At 44.8% G+C, this 22,601-nt stretch overlaps 1 protein-coding gene across 4 annotated transcripts in view; it reads left to right on the forward strand.

Annotated features, from left to right (window-relative positions):
• The window catches only part of LOC121530952 (transcription factor COE2-like), a 36,423-nt gene extending 21,070 nt beyond the window's left edge, over nucleotides 1-15,353 (forward strand). For 3 of the 4 annotated variants that reach the window (XM_041836355.1, XM_041836352.1, XM_041836354.1), the window contains 10 exons: nucleotides 9,232-9,313; nucleotides 11,002-11,143; nucleotides 11,427-11,557; nucleotides 11,823-11,949; nucleotides 12,098-12,186; nucleotides 12,315-12,380; nucleotides 12,490-12,664; nucleotides 12,859-13,044; nucleotides 13,325-13,489; nucleotides 13,709-15,353. In XM_041836355.1, coding sequence (XP_041692289.1) covers nucleotides 9,232-9,313; nucleotides 11,002-11,143; nucleotides 11,427-11,557; nucleotides 11,823-11,949; nucleotides 12,098-12,186; nucleotides 12,315-12,380; nucleotides 12,490-12,664; nucleotides 12,859-13,044; nucleotides 13,325-13,489; nucleotides 13,709-13,740 — 1,195 coding nt within the window. In that variant the 3' untranslated portion in view covers nucleotides 13,741-15,353. Of the gene's footprint in view, nucleotides 1-9,231; nucleotides 9,314-11,001; nucleotides 11,144-11,426; nucleotides 11,558-11,822; nucleotides 11,950-12,097; nucleotides 12,187-12,314; nucleotides 12,381-12,489; nucleotides 12,665-12,858; nucleotides 13,045-13,324; nucleotides 13,490-13,682 lie in introns of all 4 variants that reach the window. The other variant, XM_041836353.1, reaches the window with a different exon arrangement.
• The last annotated feature ends 7,248 nt before the right edge of the window (nucleotides 15,354-22,601 follow it).

Below are 22,601 nucleotides of genomic sequence, written 5' to 3' on the forward strand. Positions count from 1 at the left end.
GCTCATCTCCACTACGTCTGGTCCTAAGCGTGCCCTTTCTGGTAGCCAAAACATATACATCCCCCACAGGCACTCACTGAGCCAGCTATAGCTACAGGCAGAATCTACCTAGATGCTGATTTAATACATTCTCATAATTACAGCCACACATCTGTATTGTCTTTAAAGCAACACACACACACAAACACACACACACACACACACACACACACACACACACACACACACACACACACACACACACACACACACACACACACACACACACACACACACACACACACACACACACACACACACACACACACACACACACACACCCTCCAGTCCCTTCACTTCCCTGTCACAGGCGTCTCCCTGGTGGCTGGTAGTGTCCCTCCAGACCCCCTGTCAGGGAGCCCCTTCAGGCAGGGGACAGGCAGTGAGTGGAGACAGAGACAGGGCCCAGCAGCTCCACTGCACACAACAGCACAGGCTGGACCAGTTGGAGCAGCTGGCACAGGAGTGGGGGATATCTCTTCCCAGGAGGCAATGAGGGGAGGAGAATGACACAGACATACAGAGGGAGAGGGTGCAACTGTCTGGAATATCAAATACTCACTGACAGGTACTGCTTGTAAGAAACAGAGAGAGAGAGATCTATTCAGAGTCAGGGTGGTATAAAAAGTCAGAAGATCTTTTGTGATGTATGAGGTTTTGGGCAGGTGGTCTCATGTGAACCAGGAAGACCCACGACTCAAATACAGACAGGAAGTGAACCTTGAGTGGTAGATTAGATGACCGGATTGTATTGTGTCACCTCTGGCTGTGTTGGGCTGTGCAGGGCTGCGTTGGGTTGGTTGTCGTGGCTTGAACCCTAACACTCAGAACAGGCCTGGGTTGTTTTCTCAGGGAGAGCGCACAGAGGGGGCAGTCGGAAACGGAGCGCAGCAGAGAAATGCTTTGACAGGAAATGGGAATGGACTGCAAATGGGCTAATGTGGGAGAAGGACAGGGGAATTTAGGAGGGGGGGCTCACATCGCTCAAAATGGTGGCTGGGGCCGGGCATTGCATTACTGGGAGAGAGGGAGCGAGAGGAAAGCCGCTTCCCATTTGTCTGGCCACTAATAGGTTTCACCTTTGGTAGTGCAGCATGGAGATTAAGTGGGGGGCACTTGATTTATTTTAGAGAGTATTTGAGATAGTGAGTGTGGGTTATGTGTACATGGATGTGTGTGTGTCTGCAGGCGTGCATGTGTGTGTGTGAGAGTACGTGTGTGTCAGAGGCCAGAGTCAGAGGCCAGTTAGCAGTGGTGTTTAGGAACAGGGGCTGTTTTCTTTGGTTGCATGCTGGTGGGTAGGGGTGAGGCAGAGTGGGTGTGGGTGTGGGTGTGTGGGATGGATCTGTTTGTTTGTTTGTCTGTTAGCAATCTGGAGAGAATTTATTTCCCAGAAAGGACTCGGATTTCCCTGATATTCCCCCATCCTCCACATTGTACTCCCCCTCACCACCTCAAACTGCCTCAAAGCACAACATTCACATATACCCCTACTTACCCCTACAACATAAGTATTGAAATACAGAGGGAAGTATTCGATGTGCATGCCTGCTACAGTGTGGTCATAGTGTAGTCAGAACAACTTGCTATAAAGGTGCATTTGAGGCAGCTTGCATATTTCTGTAATATCTAATAACCATTTGAGCAACACATGTCTGCAAATGCATTCCTCTGATATTATTTTTGTAGAAAACAAACAAAACAATTCAGATGTTTTATGGTGTGTGTTTTATGGTGTGTGTGTCCTGATGAATCCGTCAGGGCTAAGGGCAGGGGGTGATGTGCTGACAGCCTCCCAGCATGCCGAGCGCCCAACAGTCCCCCTTTCCTCTCTTTTGTTCCGTCACTTTTCTCCTTCCCTCCCTCTCTCTCCCGCTCCTCTCCTCAGCTCCACACATTTGCTGTGGATTAGCTACGGACAGTAAATTACAGCACCCTGGACCTCTGAGTGATTCCATACCCATCTCTTCACATGTTCCACCTCTCCCTCCCACCTTCCCTCCCTCATGTGCCATTTTCCAGTCCTACCCTCAGTCTGTCTGTCTGTCTGTCTGTCTGTCTGTCTGTCTGTCTGCGTCTCTTCATTTTGATCAGTTTTTTTTCCCTTTCTATCTGTTATTTCCGTCCTGGTTCCTAGATTCCCTCAACCCTGTCAGAATTATCTTCTCCTGTCTGTCTGTCGCTCTCTCTTTTTCATTTTACTTCACTCCTTCGTTCGTTCTTCTATGGTGTCACGCTACACAGCATTCTCTCTTTTACACGTCCACCTCCTGTCCCCCCCCCCACTCCTTTATACAAGCAGGTCCCTCTTGTCTTGCCTTCACAGGTTTCTTTAGCTAGCTGCCTCTCTCTATTCCTCCCTCCTATCCCTCTCTCTCACCCTCTCTCTCTCCCACCCTCTCCTCCTCCCCCTCTGCTTCCCTCTCTCTCTGGAAACAGATGTTGTTTGTCAGATCTTATCATTACTGGCTAATTAAGAAGACATCTCTTCTCATTCTGTTGTTGCTTCTCTCCTCTCTCCTTCTCTCTAGCGTCCATCCCTCTGTCTTTATTCCTCTCTGAGGAAGGTTTGGGAGGTGCTGTGGTATGTGGGTATATTTAGTACTACAAAGGTGATTATCGGCTGATAATAGCCTATACATTTTGACAGTATTAGTAAGGAGGACTCAGTATCCAGGAATAATTGTTATGTGTAGAGGGAGCACATGACACATATCTGTGGTACATTTGTGCATTTTGACATTTGTTTGACACAATATAGTATGTGCCCATATTGCTGTTCTGTAGAAGCTTTATGTTATATTTGGGGTTTATTCATGCTGCTGCAGTTAGAGCTGCCAGTTTTGTGTCACCGGTGTAGTGTGGGGATTGTAAAGGTCCGTACTGGTATATATGAGACCTATCCATGCACAATGGGCTGCTCAAGAAATCCACTGTGACAGTGTGGAGAGGGTATTTTAAATCTTCATCCCATAAGACTCACAAAGCATGCTGGGAAAGGTCAGGCCACTGATGGAGGTATATTCCCTATTCTGACTCATGTTCTCTCCTGCCTGGATCTCTGTGTATTTGTCTGCCAGTCTGTCCATCCATAGATCCATATACCTATTACTCTCTCTCTCTCTAGCCTTCATTATTATGCCAAGTGTTGGACACTGGAACATAACTTTCAACTATTTCAAAGATTAGAGTAATACCATCATGCCAGCAGTGATATTGTAAAGTAATTTTAAGATCAAGGAGATGCATTGTTCAAAACGTACACGTTCACACTTCTCAGGAGGGTCCATGAGCCCACATCCCTGTCTCTCTATAACCTCCCCCCTATCCCCCCTCTCCTCTCACCCCACACCCCTCTCACCTCACAGCCCCGCCTCAGCTGAGGCACTTTTGCGGTGGTAAGCCGGGTGGTTTTACAGCACTACCAAGCTCTATAAATCAGCACTAGTGGTTTAAATGTTTGGCTTTGACACAGTTCTCATGTTTAGAGACGGGGTGGGCTGGGGCCGGGGCTGGGGCCGCAGGGGTGAGGCTGGACTGGGCTGAAATGGAGAACGGGCCATGGGGGCACATCCAATCCAGCAGTCAAACTTTAAGAAACAGAGTCCTCATTCCCCATGCTCCGTTTCAGTCTGTGTGGCACATCGCCAATTAATCTAGCTGCTATTTTTGATACCACAGGTCAATCTGAGTCCTTCCCTCCACCACTGATCTAGTGTACCCATCTCATGTCAGTCAGTGTATGGTTGTTAGTGCATAGGGCGGTGGGTGTTGGTATGCCTGACTGTCAACCCATAAAGACAGGTTTAATCCCTGGATCAAAACAGGCGTCAATGAGAGATTTACAGGGTCCAGATTATAGATTATGACAGGGTGGGATTAGGAAAGGTGGGGGTTGCTGGAAATTTGAGAGGACAGAGGTGCAAAGCTGTGTACCCAATAAAACTAAACAAAAATAAGGGAAACCCCTGCTAAAACAAGTTGCTAAGGGTTACTTAAATGTTGTTGTTGTTGTTGATTACTTTAAAAAATGATGCAGTTGGACAGAGGGAGGGTTAGTGAGAGGGGGTGAGAGTTATATGAAGTATGTTAAGTAAAGGTGAGTGCAAAACTAAGTATTATTTCTGTAGTAAAATATGAGGGAGCGGGTTAGTAGGCTGGTGTGAAATGTCCCGTGGTGGTATGCGACAGAGGGGGTATCAGTTCGTGGAGGGTTCTCTGTGCCCCATTAGCAGAGTCAAAGGTCGGGTGCCCCGGGTGTTAACCCTGGTGACCAGTCTAGCTTCCAGTCTGCCATGGGACCCTGGGATCCAGGGGTATTTATTACCTCCTCCCTAGTCCCCCTCCTCACCCCTCCCCAACTCTCCCCATGGAGAAAGAAAATCCTCCCCCATCCCTCACCACAACCCACTCCATGTATTATTTGGATGCATATCCATACATTGATGCATGACGATCCATCTGTAGATTTCTGCATCAGTGTGAAATATTCTTAGGTCAACTCTGGCCTATGCAGAACTCAGCCAATAGCCAGGAGCCATGAACCTTGCTTGACCCAATACATGCATATTTTATGCCTACATTTTAAATTGTGTTTACATGCATTTGATTTTCTATTCGAATGTATGCGTTCATTATAGTTTGTTTGTGTGTATGTAATGTTTGTGTGCTTGCATGTGGCATGTGAACATGTGAGCGTGTGTGTGCGTGTGTGTGTATGAGTTACTGTTCTCAGTGTGTGGCAGAAGAAGGTCCTCAGCATGTCAGTATGTTTTAATGCCTCACATCTGGTTTCCTAATTTTCCTCCCCTAAACCCCCCCACTATGTCAGGACACTGTTTTGTTTTTCCAGGATGGGGGGCGATGGGGAGGATGTCTGACATCAACATTCCCCCCTCTCTCCCTCTCGTTCTCTTTTTGTCTCTCCCTCTCTTCTTCTCTCTCACTCTTTCAACCTTGTCTTTCCCCACCACCTATCCACACCTTTCCTCTCTACTTCCTTCAGTCCCTCCGCCTGTCGTCTAAATACTGATAGAAGGAAGATCATGCTCCTGACCTGTCACTCCATCCCTGTTGTCTCTCCTTCCTTCCTTCCTTCCTTCCTTCCTTCCTTCCTTCCTTCCTTCCTTCCTTCCTTCCTTCCTTCCTTCCTTCCTTCCTTCCTTCCTTCCTTCCTTCCTTCCTTCCTTCCTTCCTTCCTCTTCCTACCAGAGACTCTCCCACCCTGCCAGACTAAATATCTCAATTTTAGTCCTTTCTCTCTGTCTTTCATAGTTCAAATCCCTCCCAAGTCTTTTATTGAAATATGATTATGTCATCATTAATGCAGCTGTCTGAAACCAGAGGACTAGTCTCACATGAGAAGGACTGATGTCCCACAGGAAGACAAGGCTGCAGGAACTGGTCTAGTTGTGTGGCAGCTTCATATGACCTCTATGAAGCCTGTAATAAATCTATGTATCATAGCGTAAAGATCTATTGACACTGATACAGCTTTGTGTCTAATCAGCATAGATAGAGAGTGATGTGTTGTGTCTCTGTGACATGGCAGTTCATGTCAGTAGTAATTAAGGTTGATAAATGCCAATAAAAGTTATTGTTAGGGGTCCTGTGCAGCTTTTGTTCTAGCAGTATGATTAAGGCCATATGTAAAGGCTTAGCTACGTGTAACAGATGCCTCAGATAGGACTGACTAAGGCTGAACGTGGTCTGACGGCAAGTCAATGCATAGGTGAACATGTAGGAATAAAACAATTACAGACTTAAGTTTGTAACTTTGCTGTTACTGCAGTGTCATGACTTACTCTTTATTTTTTTTGAACTCGTTTTAGTTAAGCAAGTTGTCACCCTGCGGATTGCTTGCCCCACACTGTGAGGCCTGTGTTTAGTCTTGGGAACTGAAGCAGATGCAGACAAAGGGGATCTGGAGGCCTTGACAGAGATACAGAGGGGAAGACTGAGGGGGAAAAGACTCCCCATGGAGCCAGTGTGGAAATTGATCCCAAGGCTTAAGACTTGGGCCTACCTTTTGTTTGTGTTTCCTAGTCAGGGTCTCTGAGGAGGGTAGTGGGGAACACCAGTTGGAGGGGTTATAGCTTGATGACAACTGCACAACTCCTAAAATATTAAACTGGCATCTCAACTAGTTACAAAAAGTTACCCCTTTCCGAAAAAAAATAATTTCCAAATTAAATAGTGATCGAATGGAAAATATGATCGAATGGAAAATAAATTCCAGTGACTGTGTATGTTTATGGAATAACCACTTTGAGTATGAGAGGCAGAGCTGCTAAAACATACCTCTGAGTCTAATCTACAGTGTAGCTAATAGAGTTCTCCTTTGAAAGTGGACCTTCCTCCGCTCACACAGTTTCCTTCTGACATCCAGATCAATGTTTTCCAAGTCCTCCTCCTCTTTAGCCTATGGGTGGGAAGGTGTGTGGGCGTATTACATTACCAAAACAAAAACAAACAACGCCGATATTAAACTTTTGCGACCACAATAGAGGTGAAAAACAGAGGGTCCTCGACTTCTTATTAATTATGCAAGATTAGTCTAATTATAATTCAGCAAATGAATGTGTGGCAGAAGGTGCGAGGCGATGAGGCTGGGAGATTTGCATGTTAAGTGAGCAGGGGGAAGTGGCTAATGCATGCTAATATATGCACCAACGTCTCGCTTTAATTTCAGCATTTGCAGCTGTGTGCGTCCGAACTGAGGGGAGTGAAAAGTTGACTGAATGTGGTTTGGGGGGACAGAGGTGGTGGTGGTGGTGGTGGTGGTGGTGGTGTTACACAAATAAACACAGTGAGGGAATGATGGGTGAAAGTCAGAAGAAGGAGCAACCAATGCACACTGACCAATGGGGATGTCGGCATAGAACATGTCCTAACTCACAGAGGGTCGTCGCTACATGTCCAGTGTGTCCTTAATCCCTTCTGTGATGTCACCAATGTGACTGGTTGAAGTGAGCGGTCATTGCTGGCTGGGTGCACTTGAAGTGGCCAGAGAACCAAAGAGCAGGTGGCCGGGCAGGGAGAGGAGGGTGTCTGGGACAGAGCAGGGCCATGGCCACAGTCATTTAGCCCAACAAAGGAGCCCGCGGTAATGTTGTCATAAATTACTTTGCAAAGTCTCTTTATGGGAGTTCCCACATGAATTTGAAGCAAATTAATATAATGTTCCCCATCATATATCAGGGTAGACGTCACATACTGAAGGATCCTGAAGTGCACTGTTTAAAAGAAGTGGAAAACAGCAGAACATAATCCAATATATCCCTCATCAGCAGATATGAAGCCAACTGGATTCAAACACTGAGCATAACACACTGTAACATATCATATAAATCATGACAGCATGATAGATACTGTACAGAGAGAGGAGAGAGAGAGGGAAGGGAGGGAGGGGGAGTGAGGGTGCGAAAGATGGAGAGAGGGAGGGAGAGAGAGAAGGGAGGGAGGGGGAGTGAGGGAGGGAGAGAGAGATGGGGATTGGGATAGAAAGAGGAGGAAGTCGTTAGAGGGAGGGAGAGGCTAGGTGACCTTTTGTACACATCCACCCGGAGCCCAACTGTAGTGGAGCGGAGAGGTTGGAGGTCCGAGCTCTCACTGATAAATCATAATCACCCTCCGCCAACAACAATATTGATTGTCCTCCACTGAAATAGCTCAAATCAAGAAATATTGGACACTGTTTTGGAAGCAAGCGATCGTTCTGAGCAAGGGCCTGTTCACAAGGGAGGAGGGGAGGAGGTGATGGAAGAAGAGAGAGAAAGCAGCTGAGAGAGGGAAGGAGAGATTACTATTGAATGGGAGGGTCCTGGGCTGCGGAGCCAATACGAAGTCCCTCTCCAAACAAACTCTATCCATTAACATGACTTATATTTGCAGTGTGCACAAAGTGGGTGGGATTGGATAGCTAGCTGACCAGCTCCTGCTTCTCTCTCTCCCCATCATTTCTCCTCATCAATGTTGTTATTTGTTTAATTTCAGCGTTGGGTGTGTCAGTGAAATTGAGGCCAAATTTGTGGCTAAAATGACAAAGCATCTGATCCACGGACACACATATACCAGTTGTCCTGATCTCACCATGTCCCATTTCACTCCCATTCTCTTTTTCTCTTCAGACCATTTCTTAACTCCCTCTCCCCTGCCTCCTCTCCATCTCCCCTGCCTCCTCTCCATCTCCCCTGCCTCCTCTCCATCTCCCCTGCCTATACCCTTTTTATCCCCCGCCCCTCTCTCTCTCTCTCTCTCTCTCTCTCTCTCTCTCTCTCTCTCTCTCTCTCTCTCTCTCTCTCTCTCTCTCACTCTCTCGGAATGTGTGTTCCTTGTGGTTGCCTTCTCATTCCCATCTCTCTCTTTCCCTATCAGCGTGGGGACTTTGGGATTGCGGCAGAGCTATGTTGCCATGGCAGCGGGCTGTGTTGCCGAACTGTGTACACCTGGGATTTGGAGTCTCTCCCTCTCCTCCCCCCTCTCCCCATCTTATTTTCAGTCTCTCCAGCTCTCGCTCCCTCTCTCTGCTCTTCTCTGCTCTAGTGGAGGCTATCAGCACCCCTCTCTCTCTCTTTCTACAATCTGATACTCTCTCTCACTCTCTCACTCACTCACACACACACACACACACACACACACAGTTAATGAAACACATACATGAGAAAATACACACACAAACCTCATTCAAACATGCACATGTGCACACGTACATACAAATACTCTGTCTCTATCCTTCTCCTCCTTTCACTTTCTCTTTAGTTGTCTTTCTCTCTTCCACCACTGTTCCCATGTGGGGCTTCAAATACAGCATGGTGGGATACCATGTTCCCCAGAGTCCCCTGGCATACATCATTGTCTCCTGTTCACTTTGAAACACAGCAGCAGTTTTCACTGGACTGCATTTCAAATTCTCATCATTTGATTTAAAGTGTAATAACATTGACTCTAATGCTAAACTAAACCGCAGTGATTAATGCCAGGGCAGATATCACCCAGCAGATATCACCCCCCCCACACACACACACACACACACTCACTCTCAGATGTTCATAATGCTTATCTATGACCGGAACAGTAATCAGCATCTTCTTGACTGACAGGCCAACAAATAATGAATGCATTGTTCATGTTATGTTTTCCTGTCTATTGAGTTAATGATTTTGTCCTGTTTTTGTTCTCTTACCCCTGCAGGTTCTTCTTGAAGTTTTTCTTGAAGTGTAACCAGAATTGTCTGAAGACAGCAGGAAACCCAAGGGACATGAGGAGATTTCAGGTATGGAGAGTAGGAGAGAGAGAGAGAAAGAGAGAGAGGGGTTTGTGTATGTGTGAGAGAGGGAGAACGTGTGTGCAGCATACATGATGTTGAAAATAGCCATTTTATGGTTATCTAAAATAAAATAAAAACTATCCCACCTTTCCTCCCACTCTACTTTCACAAAGAGGGAATTATTTCGTTCAGGGTCTGCCCAGGTATAGTTGGAATCACATTTCTCCATACCGTAGCCTGAAGCACTGCTTGGACGTTTTCCAATGGAAGGAATGGAGGGAAAAGTTAAAGGTGAAAGTAAAAAATCTACAGTGAAACAAAGAGGGAGAGATGGAAAGAGAAGGGAAAAGGGTGTACTGGGGGAGACAAGGGGGGAAGGCGGGCAGGAAATAGGCTGAGGTGTTTCAGGAAGTTGTCAAGAATTGAGTGATTGGCTCCAGATGGGGGAGGTCATGCTCCGTGACCCAGGAAGTGGTCACAGGGGACACTCCCGCTTCACTTCCTCTGCTGTCTTTCAGCACCGGAGCCCCTGTCTGGCTCTCTCTCTCTCTCTCTCTCTCTCTCTCTCTCTCGTTCCTCTTCTCTTCTCTTCTCTTCTCTTCTCTTCTCTTCTCTTCTCTTCTCTTCTCTTCTCTTCTCTTCTCTTCTCTTCTCTTCTCTTCTCTTCTCTTCTCTTCTCTTCTCTTCTCTTCTCTCTCTCCCGGATCTCTCTGCCTCTCCCTCCTTCTCTCTCTCCCTGTCTTCCACCATGTTTGTTTTAACTCCTGCGCTTTGACGCATGCTGAGAAGTTATGAGCGGGCGGCCGCTCCGAGGCCCTCCAGGTTAAAAGGCGATTAGCGCTGGACAGGAGCCCGTTTATGCTGCTTGATCGATAATTTACTGTTATTTTCCTATAGATTCCTCACCACTCCTAGTCAACCATCTACAAGCACATCTGATTTCTCTCTTTCTCTTTCCTTCTCTGCGTCTGTGCTCCAGAGTCTCTTCATTTGCAGCTCTGCGATCCTGAAACTATTCTGTGTTATCTTTGCCCTTACACATCACTTTCTTATTGTAAAGCTTATTTCAAAATGTCTAAAGCTTAGTCTTTCAGCACTTCATATACATAGATCCTACAGCACCATCACCACCCCCTCCTGCATGTACACCTATATATATACGGTATGGACACTCTTAAACACACAGACCCAAGGAAAGCACACAAGAACACACATTTTGTATGCATGTCCTCCATGGTGAACAGATGTATCTCGTGGAGAGGAAGGGACACACACATGCTGTTGGACAGAAATCAAATTAGGGCCACCATATATCATACTCTACTTTAACGGCCAGTAAAAATAGGAGATTCAGTCCATATGTCTGGTGTCAGTGAAGGATTAGGCCTGAACCTCTGTGGGCCGCTGGTCCAGACCACAACTCCAACCACAGTCTCAGGAGGGGAGAGGAGGGGAGAGAAAGGGAGAGGCCACAGAGAGGGGGGCGATGATGTCAAAATATGATATAGAGTGTAGTAGGGTTGTCACATTACCCCATTGAGAAATATTCATATCACCTGGATGTTGAAATGGATTGTGGCCAAGGGATTTTGCAGGAAACCAAATCTCACAAAAAGTGAACTAACATCGCTTTAGTTACCCAGATAAACTCATGGAGTGTCTTTTCCTCTGCTCCTTCCTCCCCTGTCTTTCAGGTGGTCCTGTCCAGCACTGTGAGTGTAGACGGCCATGTCTTAGCCGTGTCTGACAACATGTTTGTCCACAATAACTCCAAACACGGCCGGAGAGCTCGCAGGCTGGAGCCTGGAGAGTCAGTGGAGAACGGCATGGAGTACGGTAAGAAGAGACAGACCACTACCTGCACTGGGGCACTGATACATCAGGAACACATTCGTACTGTAAACCTTCATACTGTGCTTCTACATCTGTAGAAGCACTTTGGGACAACTGTTGATCTAAAAAGGGCTTTATAAAATACATTTGATTGATTGATTGACTACTGCTGTACTAATGGCTAACCTCAAGGTCTAGGGCTGACACCCTGAAACAGACATTAAATACATTGCCAAGAGATGGAATGAGTTAAAATTAAAATGACGTTATTGCCCTTCCTCTCCAGCCACCCCGTTTATCAAAGCCATCAGCCCCAGTGAGGGCTGGACCACGGGCGGAGCCATGGTCATCGTGATCGGGGAGAACTTCTTTGATGGACTGCAGGTGGTGTTTGGCAGCATGCTGGTGTGGAGTGAGGTAGCTATGTGGCTTTACTGTAACTGTCTCTTTAAAACAACTCATTAATTATACTGTTACTGATTGAAAACATAAGGGACAAGGTAGCAAAAGCATATGGCTTGTCTCATTAGCACAGTAATTTATTGGCTGCCTACTACATGTTGGCATTATGAGAGCAAACTGTATTATTCTCTCAGATATTGTAGACTATCAAACAGTCGTTTCGTTGCTCATTCCTTCTCTGTCTTGTCCCTGTTTCTCTCTCTCTCTCTCTCTCTCTTAGTTGATCACGCCCCATGCCATCCGTGTCCAGACGCCCCCTCGCCACATCCCAGGGGTTGTGGAGGTCACGCTGTCCTACAAATCTAAACAGTTCTGCAAGGGGGCACCTGGACGCTTCATCTACACAGGTAAACACACACCTCCTATTAACCCCCCAGCCACATCTACCCTATCCAGCAACCATTCACCAACAACATATTAAACAGCACCATTACATGGGATAAGTCATGAGTCATGACCTAGTGCTGATGTATTTGTGTATGTGTTTGTGTATAGCGCTGAATGAGCCCACCATAGACTACGGTTTCCAGAGGCTTCAAAAGGTCATTCCCAGACACCCTGGTGACCCTGACAAACTGGCCAAGGTGAGTGAGAACATACCACACATAGTGAGATGATGTACATGCCATATCTCACCACACCTCACCTTTGTACATAAAGTACACACTATGTAACACCAGAGGCTAATGCATGTCTCTCTGTCTGTGTGTAGGAGATGCTACTGAAGAGAGCAGCTGATCTGGTAGAAGCCTTGTATGGAAACCCACACAGTAATCAGGTAACCAGCACTGTTTAGTCCCTCCGTTCCTCTAATAATTCCACTCATCAATAACTACTGTTCATCTGTGAGGTCTGGGTTAGTAACAGTTTGTATTGTCTCTCTTTAGGACATGTTGCTGAAGCGTGCAGCGGACATCGCTGAGGCCCTGTACAGTGTTCCCCGTCCCCACAGCCAGCTGCAGGCCCTGCCCAGCTCCCCAGCCCATGGCAGTGTCATGGGCCTGGGCTCATACCCCTCCCAGCTGGGGGTCAGCATCGGCGAGCCAGGACAAACCAGCCAGGGTGAGCAGGACTAGACCTACAATGGGATTCCCTGTATTTATAGAAGTCTGGCCCTTTGATTTTCTTCTAGTTGGTGATATGATATCCCCAGTGGGAAAATCACTTGTATCTTCCTGTCTTTTCCTATCCTCTGTCTTTCTTGTTCTAACACTTTGTATCTCTCTCTCTCTCTGTTTCTCTCTCTCTCGCTCCAGGTTATATTCGTAACTCCAGCAGTTTGTCCCCACGGGGGTACCCCTCTGCCTCCACCCCTCAGCAGTCAGGCTATGGGGGTGGTGGAGGCATGAGTGGGGGGTACGGGGCAGTGCCCATGACTAGTCTGGGGGTGCCAGGGTCCCCTGGTTTCAGCAGTGCCTCCCCCACTGGTTCTCCCTATGGCAGTGAGTGTCTCTCCTCTTACTCAATCAATCTATCCTGTGTTTTCTTCCTGTCCCTGTTACAATAAAACATAATAGCCCATTATTGACAAAGGTTGACCAGTGCCTAGAATTCTTCTGTTATAAAGTAACAACTGTTATCCTCTCTAGAATGCTTCTGTTATAAAGTAACAACTGTTATCCTCTCTCTCTCTCTCTCTCTCTCTCTCTCTCTCTCTCTCTCTCTCTCTCTCTCTCTCTCTCTCTCTCTCTCTCTCTCTCTCTCTCTCTCTCTCATCCACAGTAATGCCATCTAGTCCCACTATCCCGGGTTCCAGCTCCTCCTCCCTCCTGCCGTTCTCCTCCTTCCCGTCCTCAGCCAAACAGAAGAGCGCCTTCGCTCCTGTCCTCCGGCCCCAGGGCTCCTCCTCTCCTGCCTGTCCTGCCTCAGGAGTCAACAGCTTCAGAGGTAGAACCAAACTACAATCTTAGAAACATCTCGTTGTTTGTTAAAAAAATTAAACTATTTCTGTATAAAAACTAATCCATGCCCAAATACACATAGCTTAGGCAGGCATGACAATACAATATGTCTGGCTTTTTTTGGGGTTATAATAATGATTGCCATTGTCAAGAATAAGATTTTATCTAAAACATAATAGATTATTACTATTCTCTTTCTCTATAGCGATGACTGGCCTGGTAGTTCCCCCGATGTAGCAGCACTCCACCAACTCCCATCCATCACCTACAAACCAGACCAGACCACTGCTCCAACACTGCTACTCCTCTGCAGGCACTGACAGGGATAAATGGAACACACATTGATTTCTTGACCACCAACAACTATCCTCACTGATGCTCTGCCACTTGTTGAGTCCATGTTTCATCCAACTGAATGAAAGGGATGGGGACAGAAAGAGTCCAAAGACCAGCCAGTCACTCCAGAAGCAGAGAGAAAAAGACCTCTTCATCTGCAGTAGCTGTAAAGACATGAGACTTCCTTGGGCCACACCACAACACAATGGAGATCTATGGGTGTCTCTGCATTTTGAAAGGACAGCAGAAGTCAACGTCAAGATGCCTTCACGAGCTTCAAAAGCACTCGTACCACCCAATGCTACAGCCGTATGCAGCATTTGGTTCTTCCAACAAAAACACCTAACCTAAACGGATCAACCTCTTGGCTAGCAGTGTGCTAGAAGAACATTTATGTTGATGATTCGTTGTTAGAGCACTGAACTGAATGGACAATGGACAACTCTGATACTATGTGCTGAAACTCTATGAAGCAGGGTGCTATTTGTCTCTGTCAGGACACTGTCAAAGGCATGTATGTACATTGTCCCTGAGAAGACTCAGAGATTTTGAAGGTGATTTACATTCCGGAATGATAGACCCTTTATTTTTTGTTCTGATCGCCTAGATTTTACAAGGGCAAACTCGTTGTCCTCCAGGGTTGGTAATACAAAATTAATTCATATATTGATTTATTTAAGAAGAAAAAAACAAGCAATTTAACTTATTATTATAGTTACTTTAGGGAATAATATAAACATGTTTTAATTCCTTTTTTGCAATTGTTATAAATATGATTATGTTATCTCTATGTTGCCATTATTATTTTTTAATTGAAATCTTTGAGGTTTTGTCAGACATGACTGATGATTAATACGTTTATTTGAAATAAATTATTGCCCAATACTTTTTCCTGGGTTGTCACATAACAAAATAGAAGTGTTAAGTCCAGTGTCAAAAAAAGCAAATGACCTTGCTGTTCTCTATAAAGGAAAATTAGTTAGGCTATATTATTATTCATTTCATTTTTATGTATGTTCTTTCCACACTGATTCCCTGATATTATTTCATTCCATGTTGCAAATTTGAAATTGTATGTCAAAGATTAGGATTTTTATTGTTGATTCATTTGATGTTTTTCATCCCACAGTCTCTTGTCACTATGCAGTAAAGCAAGCACAAACTGAAAACAAAATAAGGAACATATTGGGGATTTGTCATAAACCCATGCAACAGTTTTCTTACTCACTGTTGTAACACAATACAAACATCATACTCAGGATTAGAAAATAAATAATTAAAAAGAGGTAGCTGACATCTATTCAAAGTTGTTTGTAGTGTTTTACTGGTTTTATTTATTTGAAAGCCGTTAGTAAAATGTAAGGTTACTCAAAGTTTTTTTCCCCAAAAGCCATCTTTCTTTTTTAATGGTACAGAATAACATGATGACTGTCTGAAAATGTGATTTGTATATCTTAAGCTGTAATTATATTTTGTCCTCCCAAATAAAACAAATAAATCACAGCAAGAACTCACTGTTGGTAATAATTCAGAACTGAAATATGAGGAAAGTGTGTGTTTTCATTATGCAATTAGACATGGTATAGAAATGTACAGATATCCACAGTACAGTATATAAGTGAGGTATTGCTATATACAGCATTATGGTAATATTTCAAGACCACACCAGGACTATTTTTTTACTCACCTGTATGCTTGTGTAGTTTGACACACTGCTTTCTGTATACATAGCTGATGAGGCGCAGCATCTTAATTGTGGAGTGAGCGTTGCAGACTGTAGCTACTGCCTTTAAAGATAAACAACATCTCCCATCACTCTCCTCTCCTCCTCTCCAGCAGCAAACCTGCTGATTCCTCTACGGACCAGGCCTCTGGGGGCCCCACTAAGAACCACATGAGCCTCTCCTCCCTCGCTCTCTCTGGCGTGTGCCCTCTTTCTCTCCCTCTCTCTCGCTACCCTGCCATTACTTCTTTCACTTTTTGTTTCAATCCCCTTTCATCCCTTCTTTCTTTCTCTCCTGCTCCCTCTCTCCCTCAGTAATGGCTTCTCTCTGTTAATGTAATTAGCACTGGTAAAAGAGGGCAGTTAATTACCAGCTCTTTTTTGATGGGGTAATTAATGTTATGCCAGGAAACAGCAACTGTTTCATTAACACAGCGCTCAAAGCAGTGAGGGGGTGGGGCAGTGCTGAGTGTATGCATGTCCATATGTGCATCATTGTGTGTGGTTGTGTACTACACGTCTGCGTGTACACTATAGTAGGGTATATACACTGAGTATATACACTATACTCTTTCCATTACATAGACTGACCAGGTGAAAGCTACGATCCTTTATTGATGTCACTTGTTAAATCCACTTCAATCAATGTAGATGAAGGGGAGGAGCAGTGGCGGCTCCTGAAAAAATTCTCAGGGGGGGCAATTTTTCTGATGATTTAGGTCCTACACACATTTTAAAAAAGATATGTCCAGCAACAACATGAAGACAGGGGCAGCATATAAGTCAATACCAGAAGCATTTATTGACTGATCTCAAAAGTGTTGGCTTACCAGGGTTGGTGGAGCCCTCAGTTTCATCTTTGCCTCGCAAAGCTAACTCAAACACTCCGCAAAACTTCACACACTGGATTAGCCGGCTGAGGATGTGGCGGTTCTTGCTAATGTCGTAGTAAATATATTTGTTATAGTGAATATGGAATATGATATGTTGAGTAAAATGTTGTGCTAAGATCTATTTAGGTCAGGAGCTGGTTATAAGTTCTGTTCCTATCCAATAACAATGGACAAAAGGGTCCTATCTTGTCAGCCTTGTCAGCAGGTGGCCAAGGACAACACCCACGCCATAGGCCTCTCAGTTCTTCCAACTCACGAGTTCTTGCTCTGAGGACACACACACACACACACACAAACACACACACACACACATCATCACTGTTAAACACACACACACACACACACACACACACACACACACACATCATCACTGTTAAACACACACACACACACACACACACAAAAATCCCCTCTCTTAGGCTGAACATTTGAAGACAGAGAACCCGACTCAGAGCCAATGCAACAGTGACAGTAGCCTGGAGGGGACCTCGCCCAACTCATCAGGACCAATCAGAAGATCAGAACTACTAGATTCAACCTACTTCATTTATTGCATAAAATGTCTGCACACAATGTTTCGGGGCTCTCTTCAGATAATAATAATAATAATAATAATATGCCATTTAGCAGACGCTTTTATCCAAAGCGACTTACAGTCATGCGTGCATAAATTTTTGTGTATGGGTGGTCCCGGGGATCGAACCCACTACCTTGGCGTTACAAGCGCCGTGCTCTACCAGCTGAGCTACAGAAAGTGGATACTCATGGATGCGCATCGCAATTGTAAAATGTCAACACAATTGGAGACACCACGTCATTTTTGGAGACATGTTATTGACAGTAAACTATTGTAGATGCGACTGCTAACTAAATAAAACATTTTAGCTGGCTAGCTAATCATCTTAGCTAAATGTGGGGCAAACAATTCAGTTATTTACCGTTAATTTGAGGGATTGGGGTGAAAGAAATCGAGTTACATAGTGATACTTTACGATATACTGTATTGACAATATCGCAATATTTTAGCGCTAGTTGGCTGTACCTGCACCAAAACACCATTATTGTTCCTTCATAGCTTGTTCTCAATCTTTTCACATTGGGAGCCAATTTGTTTTCAGCACTTTTATTTCCATGACTGATCAAAACTCGTTCTCATGGCTTTCTGATCCCTCTGCAACAGACATATGGTGCGCAATAAAATCACAGTATCGAATCGCAATACGTATAGAATCATGAGACTCGCAATGCATATATCTTATCGTGAGGTTCCTGGCAATTCCCAGCCCAAGTTCATTTGCCACAACAAATCTCTTCGCTAGCAAACGCGATGTCTTCTCCAAAACGGCAATGTGTCTCCAGCAATGTTTACTTTTTTGACGTTCTATGGCATCTCCACTTTCCAAGCATATATGACCACATGTAATATTTTGGTAAGTGATGCAAATAGTGAACTATGTAGGGCCAGGATGTAAAATATATGTAGCTGCAGCAATTTCTCTTATCTGATATGGTAAGTAATGGGGCTTAATGTATAGCTCCCTAAGAGTTTGACGAACGGGTCCGTGCACGCGATTCCAGATATCTTTACCTCTGAATAAACTGCCTTTATTATACCATATCCACCCTGTCCAAAGTCTCTACTTGGTCTCAGTTCTCCAGTAAACTTGTGATTATCAACACTAACCTCATCGTTGTGGCGGCGGACAGCTAGCCTGTATCCCTCATCCAGTTGAGTGGCAATGTTATTTTTCGTTCGTACCAATTTTTGGAAAATCCTCGGGTGTAGGACTTTCCGCCTTTAGTAGAAACCTGTTGAATTATTAAATTTGGTCTGGGAGGTCCTAATTGTTTCGTTGCCAATTTATCTTCATTTGTTCGCCGACAAAAAGGAACTTCTTTCAAAGACACAATCGAGTTGCACTGAAGCCTAGCCATTTTGATAGTAGTAGTGAATTGATTGAGGCTGCTACCCGGTCTTTTCTTAGTTACGTTCATGGTTACGTTACGTATGACGAAAGCGCGTAAGTGCAAGCCCTCAGACACCCATAGAGATTGTATTGAAAGCTCTGAAATTTGAAAAAAATAGATTTTACATGGGAGTCTATGACAGACTTCTGGGCGATTTTCAACCTGACTGAAATCGCCCCAAAAGGGGGGGGAGCCATTTGAAGCACGACTTTAGCCTGATTGGACATTTAGTGGCAGTGTGGCACTGTGGCAGATCAGACGTCTAGATTACAACACTGATAACTACTGTTGCCGTGATATAATTGATTAGGAAAAAAATCCCTTCCTTTTCCCGTTTGGCAGTGCGTCGCCCATATCGCCCTATTGAACACACCGCCCCTGGGGAGGAGACAGGTTAAAGAAGGATTTTTAAGCCTTCAGACAATTGGATTGTGTATGTGTGCCATTCAGAGGGTGAATGTGCAAGACAAAATATTTAAGTGCCTTTGAACGGGGTATGGTAGTAGGTGCCAGGCACACTGGTTTGAGTGTGTCAAGAACTGCAGCGCTGCTGGATTTTTCACGCTAAAAAGTTTCCCTTGTGTTTCAAGAATGGTCCACCACCCAAAGGACATCCAGACAACTTGACACAACTGTGGGAAGCATTGGAGTCAACATGAGCCAGCATCCCTGTGGAATGCTTTCGACACCTTGTAGAGTCCATGCCTCAACAAATTGAGGCTGTTCTGAGGGCAAAAGGGGGTGCAACTCAATATTAGGAAGTTGTTCTTAATGTTTTGTACACTCAGTGTAGATAACTATGCTCAGGGATGGAGTCATATAGAGGTATTGACTTTAAAAAGCAGCGCTGCTCTCCCTTTTAGATGTAGCTTTTTGTTCGATTTCTTTGTCACCATCAAGTGGCACTTGACAAAGAAGTCAAAGCTGCTACCGATCCCTCTCTCTCTCTTTCTCTTTCTCTCTCTCCCTTTCTACCTCTCTCTCCCCTCTCTCTATACCTCTCTCTTCCTTTCTACCTCTTTCTCCCTCTTTCTCTCTCTCCCTTTCAACCCCCCCCTCTCTTTTTCTCTCGCTTTACTCCTCTCTCTCCCTTTCTTTCTCTCTCACTGTAAACGTGCTGCTAATTTGACAAGTTAAAGTCAGCTTTGTTGTCAGCACCTCAGCATTCATCCCACTGAGTGCTCCTTCTGCCCAGTGGTACAGGAGCCATACGCTTTCTGACTGTTTAGTTGTTTTGGCTGCTGCATCACACGCCCCATTTCACTGTCTTCAGATCACACATTCCATTAAGGAAGGACGTTACACCGCCTGCCACCATTTCACTGTCTTCAGATCACACATTCCATTAAGGAAGGACGTTACACCGCCTGCCACCATTTCACTGTCTTCAGATCACACATTCCATTAAGGAAGGACGTTACACCGCCTGCCATCAAGCACTTCTCACAGACTTACGCAATCTCTTATTATAAGCAGCATCACCATTTTTATGCCTTAAATGTAAAAGCAATACAAATAAATGTATGATGTTTTAATATGAATTCCTTCGTCTTGTAGCAAGATAGAATAGAAAATATAGAGAAAAAGAAAAGTAAAGAGCATATAAGACAAAAATCCATCCCCCCTTTCTCTCAAGGGATGTGTTTGTGTTTATTTACCCAACTAGCCCTCTGGTCACAGCATGGTCCGGCATTAGGCTGACATTAGCTCAGAGTGTGTGCAGTTTGTGCAGCGTGTGTGTGTGTGTCCATCCCCTTCTCATTTGAATCTTAGATGCCAGCTAAAGGCAGTCTGAGATAGGACTTGAGAGAGGGACTGTTTGGGCAAATAGATGTGTAGATTGGCTCAACCTTTGGCCAATCACCAAATCCTGTATTGTTGTCCATTAGACCACTGGACCCCCTTTCCTTTTTCCAAAATGAACCCCCCACCCCTCCATCCCCATTCCCTTGGGTGTCAGTAGAGTGGGGTGACAGATGGGATAGACAGAGAGCTGCCCCATGAGACAACCTCCCCAACAAAACACACACACACCAACACCCCCACCCCCTCCACACACACAGACCTCATCTGTCTGTCCTATGCTTTTGTTCACTATGGAAAAGTGTGCTCTGTGAACACAGAGTGACGCCTCTGCCCCTCTGTCTCATTCTCTCTGTGTGTGTGTTGTGTGTGTTTGTGTGTGTGTGTGTGTGTGTGCGTGCGTGTGTGTGTGCACGTGCATGTGTGTGTGTGTGTGTGCGGTTGTGTGTTGAATGACATATGCAGAGTATACGTTTATTATCTACTGTTTATTATATGTCACTTTATTCCTAGTTATATGTACATATCTACCTCAATTACCTCGTACCCCTGCACATCGACTCGGTACTGGTACCCCGTGTATATAGCCATGCTATCATTACTCATTATGTATTTATTATTACTTTTATTATTACTGGTTTTACTTTTCTATTATTTCTCTATTTTCTTTCTCTCTGCATTGTTGGGAAGGGCCCATAAGTAAGCATTTCACTGTTAGTCTACACCTGTTGTTTACGAAGCATGTGACAAATGAATTAGATTTGATTGATTTGATTTAAAGTGTGGGGTGAATGATTCTCAGATGAAGCCAGATGTACTCAATCATCATATTCAGAACTGTATGTAGTGTACACATGGTGCCGTATGGTACCTCATAATGATGCTTGCCTACTGTGTGGAGGAGAGGACCCAGATGTGAAGGTTTTATTTCTGGACACCTCAGAAACGACATCTGACCTAAAAACACACGGGAAGATACAATTATAGGTTGCCAAAGTTGATTTAAAGTATGGACACTAAATGTGCTTTTTATGGCAAACATTCCAACATGTCATTGTAGCCCAAGTAGAAAACTGAGCATGTAAAGTGTGGGTCCCATGTTTCATGAGCTGAAATAAAAGAGGCCAGACATTTTCCATACGCACAAAAAGCTTATTTCTCTCAAATTTGGGGCACACATTTTTTTACATCCCTGTTATTGAGCATTTCTCCTTTGCCAAGATAACCCATCCACCTGACAGGTGTAGCATATCAAGAAGCTGATTAAACAGCATGATCATTACACAGGTGCACCTTGTGCTGGGGACAGTAAAAGGCAACTCTAAAATGTGCAGTTTTGCCACACAACACAATGCCACAGATGTCTCAAGTTTTGAGGGAGCGTGCAATTGGGATGCTGACTGCAGGAATGTCCACCAGAGCTGTTGCCAGATAATTGAATGTTAATTTCTCTACCATAAGCCTCCAATGTTGTTTTAGAGAATTTGGCAGTATGTCCAACCGGCCTCACAACCACAGACCACGTGTATGGTGTTGTCTGGGCCAGCGGTTTGCTGATGTCAACATTGTGAACAGAGTGCCCCATGGTGGCGGTGGGGTTATGGTATGGGCAGGCATAAACTACGGACAACGAACACAATTGCATTTTATCAATGGCAATTTGAAGACACAGAGATAGCGGAATGAGATCCTGAGGCCCATTGTCGTGCCATTCATCCACCGCCATCACCTCATGTTTCAGCATGATAATGCACGGCCCCATGCCGCAAGGATCTGTACACAATTCCTGGAAGCTGAAAATGTCCCAGTTCTTCCATGGCCTGCATACTCACCAGACATGTCACCCATTGAGCATGTTTGGGATGCTCTGGATCGACGTGAACGACAGCGTGTTCCAGTTCCCGCCAATATCCAGCAACTTCGCACAGCCATTAAAGAGGAGTGGGACAACATTCCACAGGCCACAATCAACAGCCTGATCAACTCTATGCGAAGGAGATGTGTTGCGCTGCATGAGGCAGATCTGGCACACCAGATACTGACTGGTTTTCTGATCCACACCCCTCCCTTTTTTTTAAGGTACAGTATCTGTGACCAACAGATGCATATCTGCATTCCCAGTCATGTGAAATCCATAGATTAGGGCCTAATGAATTTATTTAAATTGACTGATTCCCTTATATGAACTGTAACTCAGTAAAATCTTTGAAATTGTTGCATATTGCGTTTATATTTTTGTTCAGTATATTATATTGTTGAGGATTTTATGACTTTATTTAGATTATGAGCCACATCAGGTGTCAATGTAGACTGGCCTACAGGACAGACTTTGCATTTATGGTAAATATATTTTTTAAACTCTTTAACTCTAACTA

This window comes from Coregonus clupeaformis, chromosome 18 (genome assembly GCF_020615455.1).
Source record: "Coregonus clupeaformis isolate EN_2021a chromosome 18, ASM2061545v1, whole genome shotgun sequence".
Taxonomy (NCBI): domain Eukaryota; kingdom Metazoa; phylum Chordata; class Actinopteri; order Salmoniformes; family Salmonidae; genus Coregonus; species Coregonus clupeaformis.